This window comes from Apteryx rowi, unplaced genomic scaffold, assembly GCF_003343035.1.
Source record: "Apteryx rowi isolate R43461 unplaced genomic scaffold, aptRow1 scaffold_52, whole genome shotgun sequence".
Classification (NCBI taxonomy): domain Eukaryota; kingdom Metazoa; phylum Chordata; class Aves; order Apterygiformes; family Apterygidae; genus Apteryx; species Apteryx rowi.
Genome location: NW_020450783.1, coordinates 3,164,660 through 3,181,453, shown reverse-complemented (window position 1 = coordinate 3,181,453; position 16,794 = coordinate 3,164,660). Strand labels below are relative to the sequence as shown.

The following is a 16,794-nucleotide window of genomic DNA, read 5'->3' as shown; positions in this document are numbered from 1 at the left end:
GACAGCATAAAATTTCTGTCACAGCACAATTCTTTTTCATAATTATTTTGTTGTCTAACAAAAAAGACCCGATAAGAACTCCTTTAAATACAAACTTATTTCCTGATTCCCATTTATTCTTACTCACATTTCCCTCAGACCTCAGCAAAATCAAAATGAAAGATCATAAAAGATTATTCTGTTTTAAAAATGAATTAAACAATTTCAGTACATCTACTCTTACTTCTCATGGCCAATTTCTGTTGATAAAATAACAGATCTTGAAATCCCCCTCTTACATTTTTCCCCTGTTGTGTGAAAGATGTATACAAACAGGGCAAAAATCACTGCTTAAGTGATTCTGAAGGCAAAACTATGAAAGTGACAATATGCAAAACGTTGCCAAATAAACATTGCTGAAATAAAAAGAAGATATTACATTCTTAATTCTTCCAGTTACCGTGATCTTAGCTGGCMCTCATAACCATTGTAGGTAAAGTATTCAGAGGTATGATTTTTAAGGTGCCTCTGAGGTTTTTAACTTTAATAGTTACTCTACCAGCTGCAGAAGTGAAACTGCCTTTGATTTCTGACCTGAATAAATCAATTTGAGCTATGTAAAGACTGGGTTGTTAGTGCAAGGAAGCTATTTCTGTCCTTTCTTGTGTTTGTTCATGATACTAAATTGAAGGTCCAAATGTCTTATAAGACCATGACTGTGAGATGAACCATAAAGGACAATTAGGGATGAGCTCTGCCTTTTGCTACATCCATGGTTAGGGTGGATGTGGGCTGGAGGGATGGTATACAGCATTTTTCCTCAACACTGCTGAGGAAAAACAAGACCCCACACGTTGCCCACCAATGCCGACTAGTAACCTATATTGAATATCCAACACCCACTCCTGCTTAGGCACATTCTGCAGWGGTTTTTTGGTTTTTTTTCTAACTGAACATTTCTTCAATTCCATTTTCCAATACACTACTTACTAATTACTGTAACAGCTGTAATACTAGTTGAAATGAAAATGAGAATTACAATTTAAATTGATRGTGTGAATATACTGAGTATTTGAACAACGACTATAATTGAATTTATTTGAATATACCACCTTGTTCATACATTTTGACAGATTTAAACACAGTTGTGTCTATTCTCTAGATTAACTGTAGGTCCCACACCCCTTGCCTCCGAGCTTCTCAGAAACCATCTCTGCAGGGAGACATCTTCAGATTTCCAAGAGGAGTTTATTACAGTATCAGTCAGTGCTCCAAGGGGTACCATATGCGATTACTTCCCATCTTGGTCCCAACAGTAACCATCCTGCTACTTCTACAGCCCAGTTCGCACACGGGCTGAGCCCTGCAGAGGGCTCAGCCACTACGGATACTAAGCGGGGAAACACTTTTGGAAGACAGTTTGGGTAGCTTGAAAGCACCACTGGAGGCTTATCTGTGTTACTTGTGTTTTTATGACTTTATTGTCCTTCTGGGTAGGTATTTATGCTTGTTTGAGCAGTTACTGAGAAACATCGATACATATGGCTAAATGAATTAATGAATAACGATAGCATTTAAAAATAAAACAGTTTGAAAATTTACAACTATTTGTAGTTTTGTGGAGGAAATCAATTGTTGTATACAATTACCCAACTCTTCAGCAATAAACTTCCACACCCGCTAGTTAATACTATAAGAATCTGAGAAGGCAGCTTGGGCCAGGAGGCAAGAAATTTGGCTCTACCCCTCACCTACTGTACAATTTTGAACAAGTCATTGCACTGCTGTCTGCCTTGTATTCCCCATTCTAAAATTATTTAGATCTGCAGAAAACAAATGCTACACAAACACTACAGAATAGCTAGACACTGTAATCCTAGAGTCATGTAAACTAAAGCATCACCTTTCCCCAGCTTTCTTAGCTCTTCCTCCTCAGCAACTCCCCCTCCACCCCCCCGCCAAAAAAAAAATCCACATACTGATGTTGCACTGAAAGAGAGGTGATACAGGGAGGTATTTTCAGAAAAAACTGAGAATGGGATGGGGAGGGGGTCAACTTAAATTACATTCAGAGAGGGTGCCTCAAGGAGATAAAGAATCAGCAATTTATCTAGATGGGCCGACCTTGCACAAAAAAAGCTTTCAGGTGGTGTAGTTAACCTCTTTACAGCTATTTCCATATGCCAGCACTCTAGAGAGAGGCCAATAAATCCAAGTTTGTCTATTTTGGCAGATCCTCCAATAGTCACATGGTAATATAGAAATGGGAAATCTGCTTTTGATCTTAGCTGACAAGTCACATGGTAACTTAAGCAAAACCACATGGTAACCTTTTAAAAGATTTAAGTGTCTCTGTCTGGTGCTCAACATATTAATTGTATTACTAGGAACAATTTATTTACCACTAAAACCAACAAAAGACAACAAGACACAAAAAGAATATTTTTTTCYTCCTAAGTATATCAGAAACATGGAGCCAGCGATCACAAGTTATCTGAATCAAGCAAAAAAGAAAACGGAACTAGATTCTACAGCATGAAAAGTATATTAGTCAGTTCAGAGAGAAAGTGATGGGGAGTTAAGAGATTCACTTAGTACCCTGGGAGACGATAATAAAATCCACAAGGGGGAAAGAGGCCAGTTTAAACAACCATGAGAACTCTCAGAATCACTAAGGAAAAAGGAAGTTTTCAGCTGCTTTTTTTGTTGCGCAAAGTATTTGTCAAGTTATGAGCATTAAAGGAAACCTACCGTGGAGGCGAGAAAGGGAGCTAGTAATCAAGAGCACAATCAAGACTGACGACAACTAGCAAAAAACAGAAAAGCAGAAGCAGGGCTACACCACCTCCTCTTGCCTCTTGCATGGTGGAGGAGGTAGAAGAGGGCATTTGCCTTCCTAACAGGGGCAGCAGAGAATCACCACCTATTTTCTCTATTTTCTTTTGTGGGTGAGGACATTGAACCATTTGCCACAGTCTTGTGCAGTGTATTCATTATACCTCTTGGAGATATATAATCTCTTGGACAAGGGGTAGGTAATACTATGAAGTTATAAATTTCATGCGTTAGGTGAAATAAATCTTCATCTCCCTTAAACCCAAAAGAACCTGCATTAAAACCTGACACATTTATCTCTTGCTGACTAATGAATTATAGCAAGAAAACTGTGATTACAAATATACTGGTACTAGTGAAAAAAATAAAACAGGGTGCAAGTTAACTAAGAATCTGCAAGGGGACAGAAAGCTGAACTTTCGGTAAGAATGTAAAAGGAAACATTGCTGAAGAACAAGCAAAGTTTGGAAACAGTGATCCAAGCCCAAGATGCTAGAAAACCAAGCAAGAGATTTACGGTATTGCTGCCAAAATACTTGGGAAAGGCAGTGGACAAGATTGGAGACGACTCAGAAGAAACTCCGGAGGAGCTCTTCAAATAGAAGTTTAAGTAATTCTGCTTAAAGTATACAGTATTATCTAATTTGTATTTCTAACAAAATGATGGAATCAATACCAAGAGAAATAGATTCAACACAAGTGAACACAATTACAAGTGCTAAGCAGCAGGAACTCAGAGTCCTGACAAAATCTAATGCTTTTTTTTACTTTACAGAATCACAAAATGAGCAGATGAAGGAATTGGAGATGTAATGCATCTGGATGTGGGAAGGAAAAGCAAACGATACTTCAGAACGCTTTTACTCTCAATGCAAACAAAAAGCACTGATTCCCTGCAATAAATCAATTGACAGGGAGGCACCTAGATTTTAATATAAATCCATAACTCTCCTTGTGTTCTTCCTCAGCCTGGGGCTTGCCAAGGCAGGTGAGTTTGCGCATGTTCCATGTTAAAAGAGCACTCACTTCGCACTGGAAAGAACCAGGCCTTTTCATGAGAATTTCAAACTGCTTATAATTGATGGAATAGCAGACCCAAACACTTCAGACACTTTGTAATTCATTTATATTTATGTTGTATTATTGGGTGGTATCCCAATGTCGGATGCTTGGAGTGAATGCACTTGGAGCCACTTTCCTAGCTAAGGGTGCCTATATAGCTAAAGGATGGCATTACCTGTAGTCCAGTAGTTCACACTTTGCTGAGGTGTAGTGCTCAGCCTGGAACTTAGTTTAAGTCCCCAGTCCTTGCAGCAAATCTGTTCTCTGTTGCATGTCAGCTGGATTTATTCTTTCCCAACTTTATTACACTGCTGTATGCTAGCATCATTCATTTAGGATATTTTTAAGAGGGTCTAAAAATCTAAATAAGCAATTTAACCTACTGGTATTTACCAGAGTCCTTTAAGCACAGTTGCTGCAAACCTTTACAAGTTCTTATGTTTTCTGCTCTTCAGAGACTTTCTGGGAATGCTTTCAAAAATAAGAACAATGAGGAGTTGTCTAAGGTCATATCTGTGGCTCACTGCAGCACAGACTCTCTAGCGGTTCTAACACCAAAGACTGTAGAGTTCATACTCGTGGTGCCTGACTCACGCAAGGCAGAGACTGGCCTTCCTTCCTGAGTTGTGTATATCCTGCTGAGCAGAGAGAGGATGGAAAAAAAAAGAAAAAGAGCAACTTCTTCAATGAAGTGAGTTCTAAAAAACCTGCATTTCTTGGTTGGCCTTCTCCATTGTTTTCTGAATATCATGTGGCATGCCTGTGCCACACCTTGTTAAATAAATGAAAGAGCAATCTTTCCATATGAATATTTAGTGAACTTGGGGGAAATGTCCAACACTTTAATTCATTTCTTGAACACTGTCTTTTGAAATAAGGACTCCAACAACTTAACATGTAGTTTAGGATCCAGCAAAACTCTTATGCAAATGGGAAGTGTTTCAAAAACAAACATTCAGAGCTTTTGACCTTGTCTATGGCTTTCATAATCACACTGTTGTAAAGACGCTTTAATTGGCGCAGAGGTGGGATATCAGGGGCTGAGGTCTAAAGTCCTTTTCTTTTCCTCCTGCAGCAATGCAAGCAGCTACAAGCATAATGAGTTAGGCTAGAATGAAATGCAAGTCTGTAATTCATTTTAATACTTGGTTAAAAAATGAAACGTGGCATTTGTCTGTAACAGCAATTTTCTTACATTTACACAGCATCTCTCATTTAAAAAGATTCAGAATTGCCTTTCAAACTATGTACACAAAAGATAACTATTTTTCTGAAGTCCACTCATTAGAAAAAAGGGGAAAAGGGAATGATTAGGAGAAATAGTACTTCACTGCAATTGGTCAAGCTCTTTAAAGCCATAAGCCACTTGAAATGCTATCAGCTATACCCTAGGTCTGGGGAAATAAGGGAAACCTATTTCCAGGGTAACACATGGTTTGGAAAGGTCTATGTGCCCATCACTAAATGTAGCAACCTCTGAATCAAAATATCATGGTTCTTTCAGAATAGACATTAATAGAATAGTTATCTGATTACAACAAGGGTAAGGAAACTTATTCAACTATTCTCAGGTCTATTCTAATACAGAGAAGAATAAAAAGCAGGGCGAAAAAACTGAAGACATCACTATGTCCATTTGGAATAGGCAGGAGTAAAATATGGGAGAATCTGTTAGGAAAAGAGAGAAGGGCGAGATACAAGGCAGACAGATTTCCCATGTCAAAGGAGCATATGGAGCAGGAAAAGAAAAGACCTCCAGGATTACATAAACCACAAGCTCTTTGGAGAAGCATCCAGACAATAACAACATAGCCTCGAGGGCTAAACTATCCACCCAAAACATGATGCAAGTTTCTGTATTGGCTCCAGGAAACGAAAAGAACTAAGATTTCTCCCCAAATGCCCGGGGTGGGAGCTGCAGACGGAAACCCCACAGCAATCACCTCCCGGCAGTGACTGGCAGAGTGAACGCAGCCCGTCCCCATGAGCAAGCGCCACAGAAAGCTTCGCTCCCCTCGCCCGACCCTGCTCCCTTTCTGACCCAGCGGATGCACACAAGGGAGATCGCTGGTCTCTCCAGTGGGGAGCCAGCCACTCATTCCTAAGAAATACCATTTTAAAGTTCTTTCCTGCTGTCTTGCCACCCCTCCCTCCTCCCTCCCCAAATCTGTCAAGGTTTGTGAATATTTAATGAACTGCCTACACGCATTCCTACRCTAAAATCTTTCTAACAATAGAAACCATTACTACCCTGCACTGTTATGCTACATCCTCTGAAAGGTCATTCTGTTTTTCTTCCATAGCGCCTTTGCTCCCAAAGGGAAAACGCATTAACAGCAAGGATAAAACAGCTCCCTGCTAGCAGCCACAAGAACAAGCAAACCGTGTGTTAATTAGCAGCATTGATAATCACCCTCTGAACAGCATTAAAAGCTGAAGAGCAAATTTGGCTTAAAATAATAAACAACAACAATGTTTTGCAATCTCTAATATTTGGAATCTACAAGCTGCCCCTCCTGCCATCGTGGCTATTGCAGTAGGCGAGCGGTGCTACGGCAAAAGGGCAGAACTTCAGTAAAGCTTGTTGACGTGTTTATCAACTGCTCAGAAGASACCAAATATTTCTTCATTATGATGGGTATAAAAATACTGCATTGAATTACAATGGCAAAAAAAAAACAACAGAGAACATATACAGGCATACCTCGGAGATATTGCAGGTTTGGTTCCAGACCATCGCAATAAAGTGAATATCGCAATAAAGCGAGTCACACMAATTTTTTGGTTTCCCAGTGCATATAAAAGTTATGTTTACACTATACTGTAGTCTATTAAGTGTGCGATAGCATTATGCCTAAAAAAACAATGTACGTATCTTAATTAAAAAATACTTCATTGCTAAAAAATGCTAACCATCATCAGAGCCTTCAGCTAGTTGTAATCGTTTTGCTGATGAAGGGTCTTGCCTCGATGTTGATGGCTGCTGACTGATCGGGGTGGTGGTTGCTGAAGGCTGGGGTGGCTGCGGCAATTTCTTAAAATAAGACAGCAATGAAGTTTGCGGCCTCGATCGACTCTTCCTYTCACAAAGGATTTCTCTGGAGCATGCAATGCAGTTTGATAGCATTTTACCCACAATACAACTTCTTTCCAARTTGAAGTCAATCCTCTCAAACCGTGCCGCTGCTTTATCAACTAACTTTATGTCATACTCTAAATCCGTCGTTGTCATTTCAACAATGTTCACAGCATCTTCACCGGGAGCAGATTCCATCTCAAGAAACCACTTTCTTTGCTCATCCATAAGAAGCAACTCCTCATGCATTAAAGTTTGATCATGAGATTGCATCAATTCAGTCACATTTCAGGCTCCACTTCTAGTTCTAGTTCTCTTGCTATTTCCACCACATCTGCAGTTACTTCCTCCACGGAAGTCTTGAACCCCTCCAAGTCATCCATGAAGGTTGGAATCAACTTCTTCCACACTCCTGTGAATGCTGATATTTTTGACCTCCTCCCGTGAGTCACAAATGTTCTTAAGGGCATCTGGAACGGTGAATCCTTTCCAGAAGGTTTTCAATTTACTTTGCCCAGATCCATCAGAGGAATCCCTACCTATGGCAGCTCTAGCCTTATGAAATGTATTTCTTAAATAATAAGACTGGAAAGTCGAAATTGCTCCTTGATCCATGGGCTGCAGAATGGATGTTGCATTAGCAGGCATGAAAACAACATTAATCTCGTTGTACGTCTCCGTCAGAGCTCTTGGGTGACCAGGTGCATTGTCAAGGAGCAGTAATATTTTGAAAGGCATSTTTTTTTCTGGGCAGTAGGTCTCAACAGTGGGCTTAAAATAGTCAGTAAACCATGTTGTAAACAGATGTGCTGTCATCCAGGCTTTGTTGTTGCATTTATAGAGCACAGGCAGAGTAGATTTAGCATAACTCTTAAGGGCCCTCGGATTTTCGGAATGGTAAATGAGCATCRGCTTCAACTTGAAGTCGCCAGCTGCGTTACCCCTTAACAAGAGGCAGCCTGTCCTTTGAAGYTTTGAAGCCAGGCACTGACTTCTCCTCTCTAGCTRTGAAAGTCCTAGAGGGCATCTTCTTCCAATAAAAGGCTGTTTCCTCGACACTGAAGATCTGTTGTTTAGCGTAGCCRCCTTCATCGRTTCTCTTAGCTAGATCTTCTGGATAACTTGCTGCAGCTTCTACATCAGCACTTGCTGCTTCACCTTGCACTTTTATGTTGTGGAGACGGCTTCTTTCCTTAAACCTCATGGAGCAACCCCTGCTAGCTTCAGACTTTTCTTCTGTAGCTTCCTCACCTCTCAGCCTTCACAGAATTGTAGAGAGTTCGGGCCTTGCTCTGGATGAGGCTTTGGTTTAAGGGAATGTTGTGGCTGGTTGGATCTTCTATCCAGACCACCAAAACTTTCTCCATATCARCAACAGGGCTGTTTCGCTTTCTTATCACTCATGTATTCACTGGAGTAGCACTTTGAATTTCCTTCAAGACCTTTTCTTTTGCATTCACAACTTGGCTAACTGTTTGGCACAAGAGGCCGAGCTTTCGGCCTCTCTCGGCTTTCAACATGCCTTCCTCACTAAGCTTCATCATTTCTAGCTTTTGATTTAAAGTGAGAGACATGYRACTCTTCCTTTCACTTRAACRCTCAGAGGCCATTGTAGGGTTATTAATTGCCCTAATTTCAATATTGTTRTGTCTCAGGGAATAGGGAGGCCCAAGGAGAGGGACAGAGACGYGGGAAWGGSYGGTCGGTGGAGCAGTCAGAACACACAACATTTATTGATTAAGTTCGCTRTCTTATATGGGCGCAGTTTGTGGCGCCCCAAAACRATTACAATAGTAACATCAAAGATCACAGATCACCATAACAGATACAATAATAATGAAAAAGTTTGAAATATTGCGAGAATTATTGAAATGTGACAAAGAGACATGAAGTGAGCACATGCTGTTGGAAAAATGGCACYGACAGACTTGCTCGATGCAGGGTTGCCACAAACCTTCAATTTGTAAAAAACGCAATATCTGCAAAGTGCAATAAAGTGAAGCGCAATAAAATGAGGTATGCCTGTACTTGGTGATAATTAAGATCTAATTTATATGTTAGAAAAAAAAGCATCACAAAAGCTCTTTACAGGTTTCACTTTACCTTTTGTTGTGCTAGGAAAAAGAAATCGTCACCATTACAACCCAGCAACACTGCACAGACAAAACACAGGAAAATGAGACCATCTGCACTATCTTCCCTTGGATAATAGTGTAAATTTAATTCAAAATTTTGGATTTACTCTGAATTAACATTGAAAAATCTCTACATGTTTTCATGCAAGTCCATTAATATTTTGTATTGGAAGGTTCAAAATCATTCAAGATTGAAGCTCCCCACTTCATCTGTAAACCATAGACAGGTGTTAAGGTATTGTGGAAAGCTATAGCAGTCATTTCCAGCGCTGAATGCAGAGCTAGGGGGCTCAGCAAGGTTTACTACATTACATAAATGTACCAGAGCCACTTGAAATAACTTCGGGGGAAAAAAAAAAAAGCTGCTTGGTGTTTTCCATCAACAGGCCTGAGAGAAAACATTTTATGAAAGAGGTGAGTAATTTTGTTCCCATTGCTCAGATGGTAATAACAACATGGTGATCTGCTGCCATCAGCAGCAGGAACTCAGCCAGGCTATTAAGTGTTGTGGCTGGCAAGATTACTTACATGTTGCAGCTGGACTCGGCTTTGTGCCACACACTCTGACTTTGCCATCATGCTGGAAGCATTTAGGCTGTAGGTTTTCCTATTCTGTGTTTCTTTCAGCTGTTCATGAATTTGCTTTGTTTCTTTCCTGGAGAGAGAAATAAAATGCATGTAAGAAAGAGCTAGTCTGATCTTCTGCTATAGCTGTGATACTTTTATAGCCATGCTTTCCTATATTCAAAACTTCACTATATTGGATTAACCAGCTGAGCTAATTCACTAGTGTCTAATATTTCAATGCATTGGTCATTTTATGGCGCGGCTTAAGAATGGAAAGAAAAGAGCTCTTCTGTTTAAAATAGCTTCTATTCTCAAATTACTATAATAGCATGCTAGTTGTTATAGCGCAGAATTTTGTACGTAAAGAGATCATCCATTACATATTTAACAATAGCTTGGAAGTGGCCCTGAATGTTAAAAAAGTATTTTGCTCTGATTTGGAACAGCGATTTTGGCAGACACAGCAGGCATTAGCCCCTGTTGGTTATAAAATCTGCCAAAGAATCTTTGATTTCACTTGTAGCTCATTAGACTTGACCCATAACTTAGTATCTTTAATAGACCTGCTTTCTGCATATATGCTTGAACCTTGAAAAAGCCTAAGCATCAACACTTTATCTGAGACAATGTTTTGGCAAGTTATACTATGATCTGCCATGTGAAAGCTGAGAAAGCCACTAGATGAGTCACTTGCAATATTCAAGAGATAACTACATTTTTAACGTCTTTCTGTTTCTGCCACACTGTATTGGCAGGCCAGGTTTTAAAGTTTTGTACATCATTGAGGATACGAGGCAGCATACTTTATTTCAAATATTTCTTTTACCTTTTGCAAACAGATATAACTCAGTTGGGCAAAAACTGTTAGCAAAATATATTTCAGAACTTTCATCAGTCTCCTTTCTTTTGATAAGCTACACTGTCTGAAACTCCATCAGTTTTAAGTGATCATAAGAAATAAATCCACAATACTATTTTAATTCTTTCCTTCCCTTCTTCCTTTCTTCCTTTTTCTCCCTAGCAGATGCACATCCAACAGAGGCCCTTGAAACCACCCACAAAGGTCAAGGACTCACTAGCAGCAACTACTCTTCATGATGCCACCAGTAGCTTTCGGACAGCAGTTGATGCTGAGCCAAATTTCAGAAGGAAGTAAGTGTTTTCAGGGAGGTGTTGAAAAGAAATAAAGGAAAAACAAAAGACAATCACCCCTTTCTATGCTGAAATTTGAAATTTTAAAGAAAACCTTCACCAGCACTTTGAAAATGTGTGGTGACTCTAGTGATTCTAATGCAGGAAGTGTAAGAGACCAGTGGAAAATTACTTGCTTAAGTAATGGGAAGGGGGAACATGGGAAGAAACTGGGAGGAAGGACAAGTTCCCTAAATATGAAAGGAAGCAGTGTGAAGTGTTACTGTTAAAATACTTCACTTTGTTAATACAGATTTTTAATGTATTAAAATAAATATACATAATTTCCAGTATATTTATTTTACCTGTCTTTAAGTCCCTTAGTTCTGATTAAGCACTGCACTCAAATGCAACCTTTTTATAAAGATTTGCTTAAATACAGCAAGCCTTCAGCATCTGCTTAAAAGTAGGTATTTGTTATGGCACTCCTCCTGAATACAGGCCATAAACTATATGCAATATTGGAGACTCTGTAAGTATCACTTCATGCTTTATATTTAGATCTTATTTTGAAAGAGCATGGCAAACGAAAAAGAATTAATTTACATTGTAAGCATGTTAGAAGCACGACTGGTATGTTTTGAATATAACTAGAGGCTCATAATTAGAAAGATTTATGAATACGGGTGGGTGAGGAAATCCTTTCTCATGCATGAAAATGTTTTAAACTTTCAAAATTCTTCCTTAGTCAAAAACAATATGAAAAGTTAGTATCAGAATAATCTGAAAAAATACAAAATCGGCAAGATTATTGTGTAAAGTGAAATAAATGTTTGAAACATTTCTTTTCGATTTGACTTAACATTTTTTGTAATATATTCAATTCACTTCTGAAACTAATGAAATTGAATAATTCTTTGGAAAATGTCAAAATGAACTGTTTAGCTTTAAAAAATATCCTAGAGGAAATTTATGGAAATGACTCCACAGTTTTTATGAATAAACATTTTCTGATCAGCTAAATTACATACACTGGTGATATAACTATACATATCCATATGTCCTATTTGAAAGCCATCCATTTGCATGCTGGTCTCCAAAATTTTTATAGAAGATCCAGTGTTGTTTTTTTTTTTTTTTTTTTGAACATTTTTGAGTGGAGGCTTCATACAAAGTTTAAGCAATGACAGCCTAATGTTATGATCAGAGCATCATAGCATCAGACTTGCAGAATATCTCTTGTAGATAAGAATTCTTAGAATTTAATCAGGAAAATAACAAATTAGGCATATCTGGACCTATAATTTGGATTTATTTGGGAAATATGGATTTAGAATGATTTCTACATCTATAAACACATCTAAATAAACTGCAGTATTCAGCCTCACTGCTGTAATTTTTAACATTACAACTGAGATTTTAAAAGCTAATTTACTGAGAAAAACAATCTACTAATTGTTTTCTTTTCATGCTCATGTAACCTAATATGAATATTAGGTTTATGTACATTAACTTTTCTGAACTATAGGATGCACAATTAAAAAACTAGAAAGTATTGATTTGAACTTATTCACTGATTAATATATTTATAAGTTTTTTTCAAAACAAATGGGCCTTATATATTCTACTTTACACATGTTCTGCAATAAAGTATTGTTATTTCTGCAAGAAATAAATTCAAGTCACAGTATCTTATAARAGTCTAAGCCATAAAGAGCAACCCATATTCTTTTTGCTGCACTCTCTCTCTGTTGCTAACACTGAAAGTACTTTCTTGATTATCCTAAAAAGAGTAATTGGAAGTGCATAGTGTTTAACTGAAGTCCTGAACTTCTTCAGACAAAATATATTTTAAAGAATGACTTTTCATGTAACAACGCATAAAGAAATAGATATTTCTAGCAGCAGGTATTATATGATCATCAGGCTAAAAAAGTCAGGGTCAGATTCTTCATGAAGACTTCTTCTTCCAAAASGTATACTAGTCAGAATTTCTCTATTACTAATATTTTAATTTTTTGATATGTTAAGTCAAACTTATATATTATCCCTCATGCAGTAGGATTACTTTGATAACTCTTAAACATGATCAAGATAATCTGCCTGAGGAAGAAGTTCCTGAAAATCTGTTGACTAAAAGCTAGTGTATGCTAAGAGTTGAGTTACTTTARATTTGTTGCTTCTTACAGTTTAAAGTCATTGGCCAATGTCACAATTAGGATGCTAATTGTGCAGCACGCAGACGGACATATGGTTACAGTGAATCTTCCTGGATTCAGAAGATTTTGAGGGAATGGTGCTAATAACAAACAGGGAAAATRGGAAAAATCTCACCAACAACAAAAGTATTTAGGAAATTCTTTTCAAAGGCCATAAAAGTTGCAGTGTTACTTCCATTTCATTTATCTTTTGTCACCTCCAGCTATTTCAGCCTATCCACAATTGCCCCCATCCCCTGCCTCAGACTGYGGCAAACCCTGCTACATTACCTGCCTACTGCTGGTCATGATCTTCATGGACTCCAGTATCTAGAAAGCCAATAGGTGGGTTATATCTTTCCATGAAGGAAGTGTGAGGCCAGATGAAAGATCTGCTTTTCAGACAGTTTGTCAGTACTGGAGCCAAATGGAGCAACAGCCAGGGAGTTAGGAACTGGTATCTTAAAATTATTATGTTTCATCTGATATATAAGACCTCTCAACTGACCTGGAGGTATTTCTCAATACTCTTCAAACCTTAGYTCCCAGAACCTGGCCGAAGCCCACTTCAGCTCTTCCCGCTTAGACAGGGATAGTTAACTCTTAACTATCATGATAWTTATAATGCAGGTTTCAAAAACAAACAAGCAAACAAAAAATCCAAGCAAACGATGAAGCACTATTATCCTGTGAGTGCATCTATGAAGCATTATTTCTACTCGTTATTTTTACATATAGCTCTCCCCTCCACCTCATCAAAGCTGTGATGTCTGGAAGGCTGCTCCAACCCAGCTCTCCACCTTTCGCTACAACAGTGCAAAGCCAAGAGGGACATAGCTAAGTAAATTATTGAAGGGAGGGTCATTTTATTCAAAGTATGCTCAGTTGTTGACTGTATGTTCTTCCAGCTGACAATCCCATTCTGCCTTTTCTGAATCTCTCTTCATCAGCTAAAATCCCAACTCTTTCCTKGAAGGAGAGGAACACCTTATTCTCTCTCTTTTTTCTGCAGATGTAAACATGTAAAAACATTTCCTGGTCAGTGGCAAAGTGGCTGCCTCTGCTCGCAATTTATACCACAACCGAGGAGTTTGTAGAGAGAAACTGTCCTACCGCAATATCGTCCCAGCTTACGCTGCTGTCAGATTCTAGGTCCCAAAAAAATTAAACAAAATCCCTCAAGGCATTCAAACAGGTAGGAGAGTTCAGATGAAACGTGAGCCAACTTAAATCTTTACAGAAAACTTGCACAAACTACCCCTGAAGTTTAAAAAAAGGTCTTGTAATGTTTCCAACTTTTTTTCTCCTTTTTGTGATAGAAATATCAAAACATTAAAGAAAAGAAGCACTTCTCATCAAATTGCCTACCCATATAAGTAAGTAAGTATGTAACTAAGGGATTCAGATAAGCATCCAAACTTTTAAATATGGCAAACCTCCACATTTTTAATATTCAACCACCATGACTAACCTAATGCAGGTGCCATTTATATTGATGTGTATTCTCTCATTAGCTCCAGTTGCAACAGGACTGGGGAATGACAACCATACAGAACRTATTTATAAATACAGTGGCATTGACATGCATGTCATGTAATTGCTATGAAGTTTTTGCAACTCAAATTACACACATAACAATAAATATTAAAAGATAATGATCAGTTGGGAAGAGAAAGAAAAACAGAGTGGAAAGAAAATATTTCACTTGAAAATATTTTAGTACAGATGATTCCACCATACTTGGATAGTTTAATGTATTTGCATATTAGAGATATTAGGTAACTACATTAGCAGTTTAAAAACAATTACCTACAAATTACAATGATCCGCAGTGAACTTCATGCCTGTTTATGTGTTTCTAACTCACCTTCGTACCCAGTGTACAGAAATAAAAGGGACATWAAGGGATGCGAAAAGGACATGGTATGATTAACCTTTTATTTGCAAAAGAAAAAAGTGATTATCACACTGGTACTAAAAGGCACAAAATTACTATTGTCAAGAAAAAGGACTGGAAAGGACACACAAACTCTTCTTTCCTGATATCAGAAAAYAGAAACAAGAATATGCATTACTCTTGTTTACTTTTGTTTGTTTGTTTGACTTAGGTAATCTAGCCATGGCGAACTGTTCCAGCCTGCTCAGAGGTAAGGAGAGCTTCAGAAKGAGGGGATAAGCTGAAGAACTGGAAAGCCATAAAAAGGACAGAAATTAAATAACAAATACACTAGACAAAGGCTCTTACTTTGTTTTGAAGTAGAACGCTGCACAAAGCATGCCCACTACGACTATGCCAAAGACGATACAGGAAATAGACAGCACCTGGCGCTGGTACACCTCTTCGCTCTCTGTGAACAGCAAAATTGAGAATTATGAAAGCATCAGAAAACAATACTTGTGAAAAGTGGATTTCAGCATGTCATGGTTTCACTAATGGACAGGAGAGATTTTGGAGGTCTGGACTGGCACGTTCCTCAACAGAATGGATGCTTCTCTGAACCTCCAGTCTAGATTAGGCTCATACTGTCTCTTAGGAAAGTTCTAGAAAATGGTTCTCAAAGACACTGAAAGATACATAATCATAGATATCTGGAAAATTTAATATTATCTTTTTCTATATGCTATTTTTTAGCTGTTTAGAAAACCATGTCAATAGGATAAAGAACTCCATAACCATGGGGCTTTTCTGGATTCAGGCAAGATCCATCAGAGCTCTCACAAGGTCCCACATGACTCAACAGAATTCTTTTTTAGCTACCAGAAAAATGTAAGTTTTGATTTGACTGCACAGTGATTACAATCTCATGCTCCCCTGTCATTCCCTGTACTCAAAGCTTATGTACAACACAGCACAGTGAAAAAATTAGTTCAGCCGAGTTGGACGGAATCCAAGGACTGCTATGCTACATTGCACCAGACATTGCTTTCATGGGAGTTTCTATTTTTTTAAAGTAATTTCCTTGATAAACCTCATCATCTTCTAATTAATTTGAAAACAGGGACAGAATGAAAATAAAAAAAAGAAAAAAGCTAAGAAAACATTCATGACAGCAAACAGAAGCTGATAGGCAACTGGAGTTTCACACACTAAATTTATCAACAGTTCCTTATATGTTAGATTTTATTTCGATTATTTCAACTACTTTTCAAGTCCAAAGTGCTAAAATGCCAAATTGATTTTTTTTCTTGGGGTCAGTATCTCCAGACATACAACATAAAAAATAATCTTTCCATTCATTTATTTTAGGTAGAAAACATAAACATGTATGATTACCAAAGCATGGTACAAGCATGGTACACTGACAAAGCTATGTCTCTTTTCTAGGTCAGCAATCTTCAGTGCAGACCATCATCAACATGAATACTAGACCCATGGGTCAAGTAGGTGATAGTAACTCCAAGCAGAGTTTTAGATTCACCAGAAGAAAAGTCTGCAAGACAGCATCAAGGTGAATCTAGGCAGGTACTGAAAGGTCAACACCTAACTAGAACATCAGTGGACCACTCTCTCATGTTGTTATAATGACTAAAAACTACACACAGTATCCTAATCGGTACTAATTATTAATTTTTCAAGAGTAAATATACAGAAATTCAGAAGCTTAAACATAGTAATCTGTCTCTAGTAGAAGTCACAGTGCCTTTTCTGTTAATCGTAACCTATTTCAAAYAGTTACAAATCCCAAATCTTTATGTTTTAATTACTTCTTTACTTGCTCATTCAATGAGCAACACAGTGATTCAGAACCCATTTCTGAATGCAAAATGTCCTCAGCTCCTGTTGTCTTTTTTCCTCATTTAATTTTGAGAT

The 16,794-nt window shown here is 38.0% G+C and overlaps 1 protein-coding gene across 1 annotated transcript in view; it reads right to left on the bottom strand.

The window, feature by feature from the left end:
* NRG3 (neuregulin 3) overlaps positions 1–16,794 on the bottom strand; it is a gene marked incomplete at its 5' end in the record, with an annotated part of 270,577 nt that overhangs the window by 16,840 nt on the left and 236,943 nt on the right. Inside the window, 2 exons of the mRNA XM_026080437.1 lie at positions 9,616–9,742; positions 15,229–15,331. Coding sequence (XP_025936222.1) covers positions 9,616–9,742; positions 15,229–15,331 — 230 coding nt within the window. The remainder of the gene's footprint in view (positions 1–9,615; positions 9,743–15,228; positions 15,332–16,794) is intronic.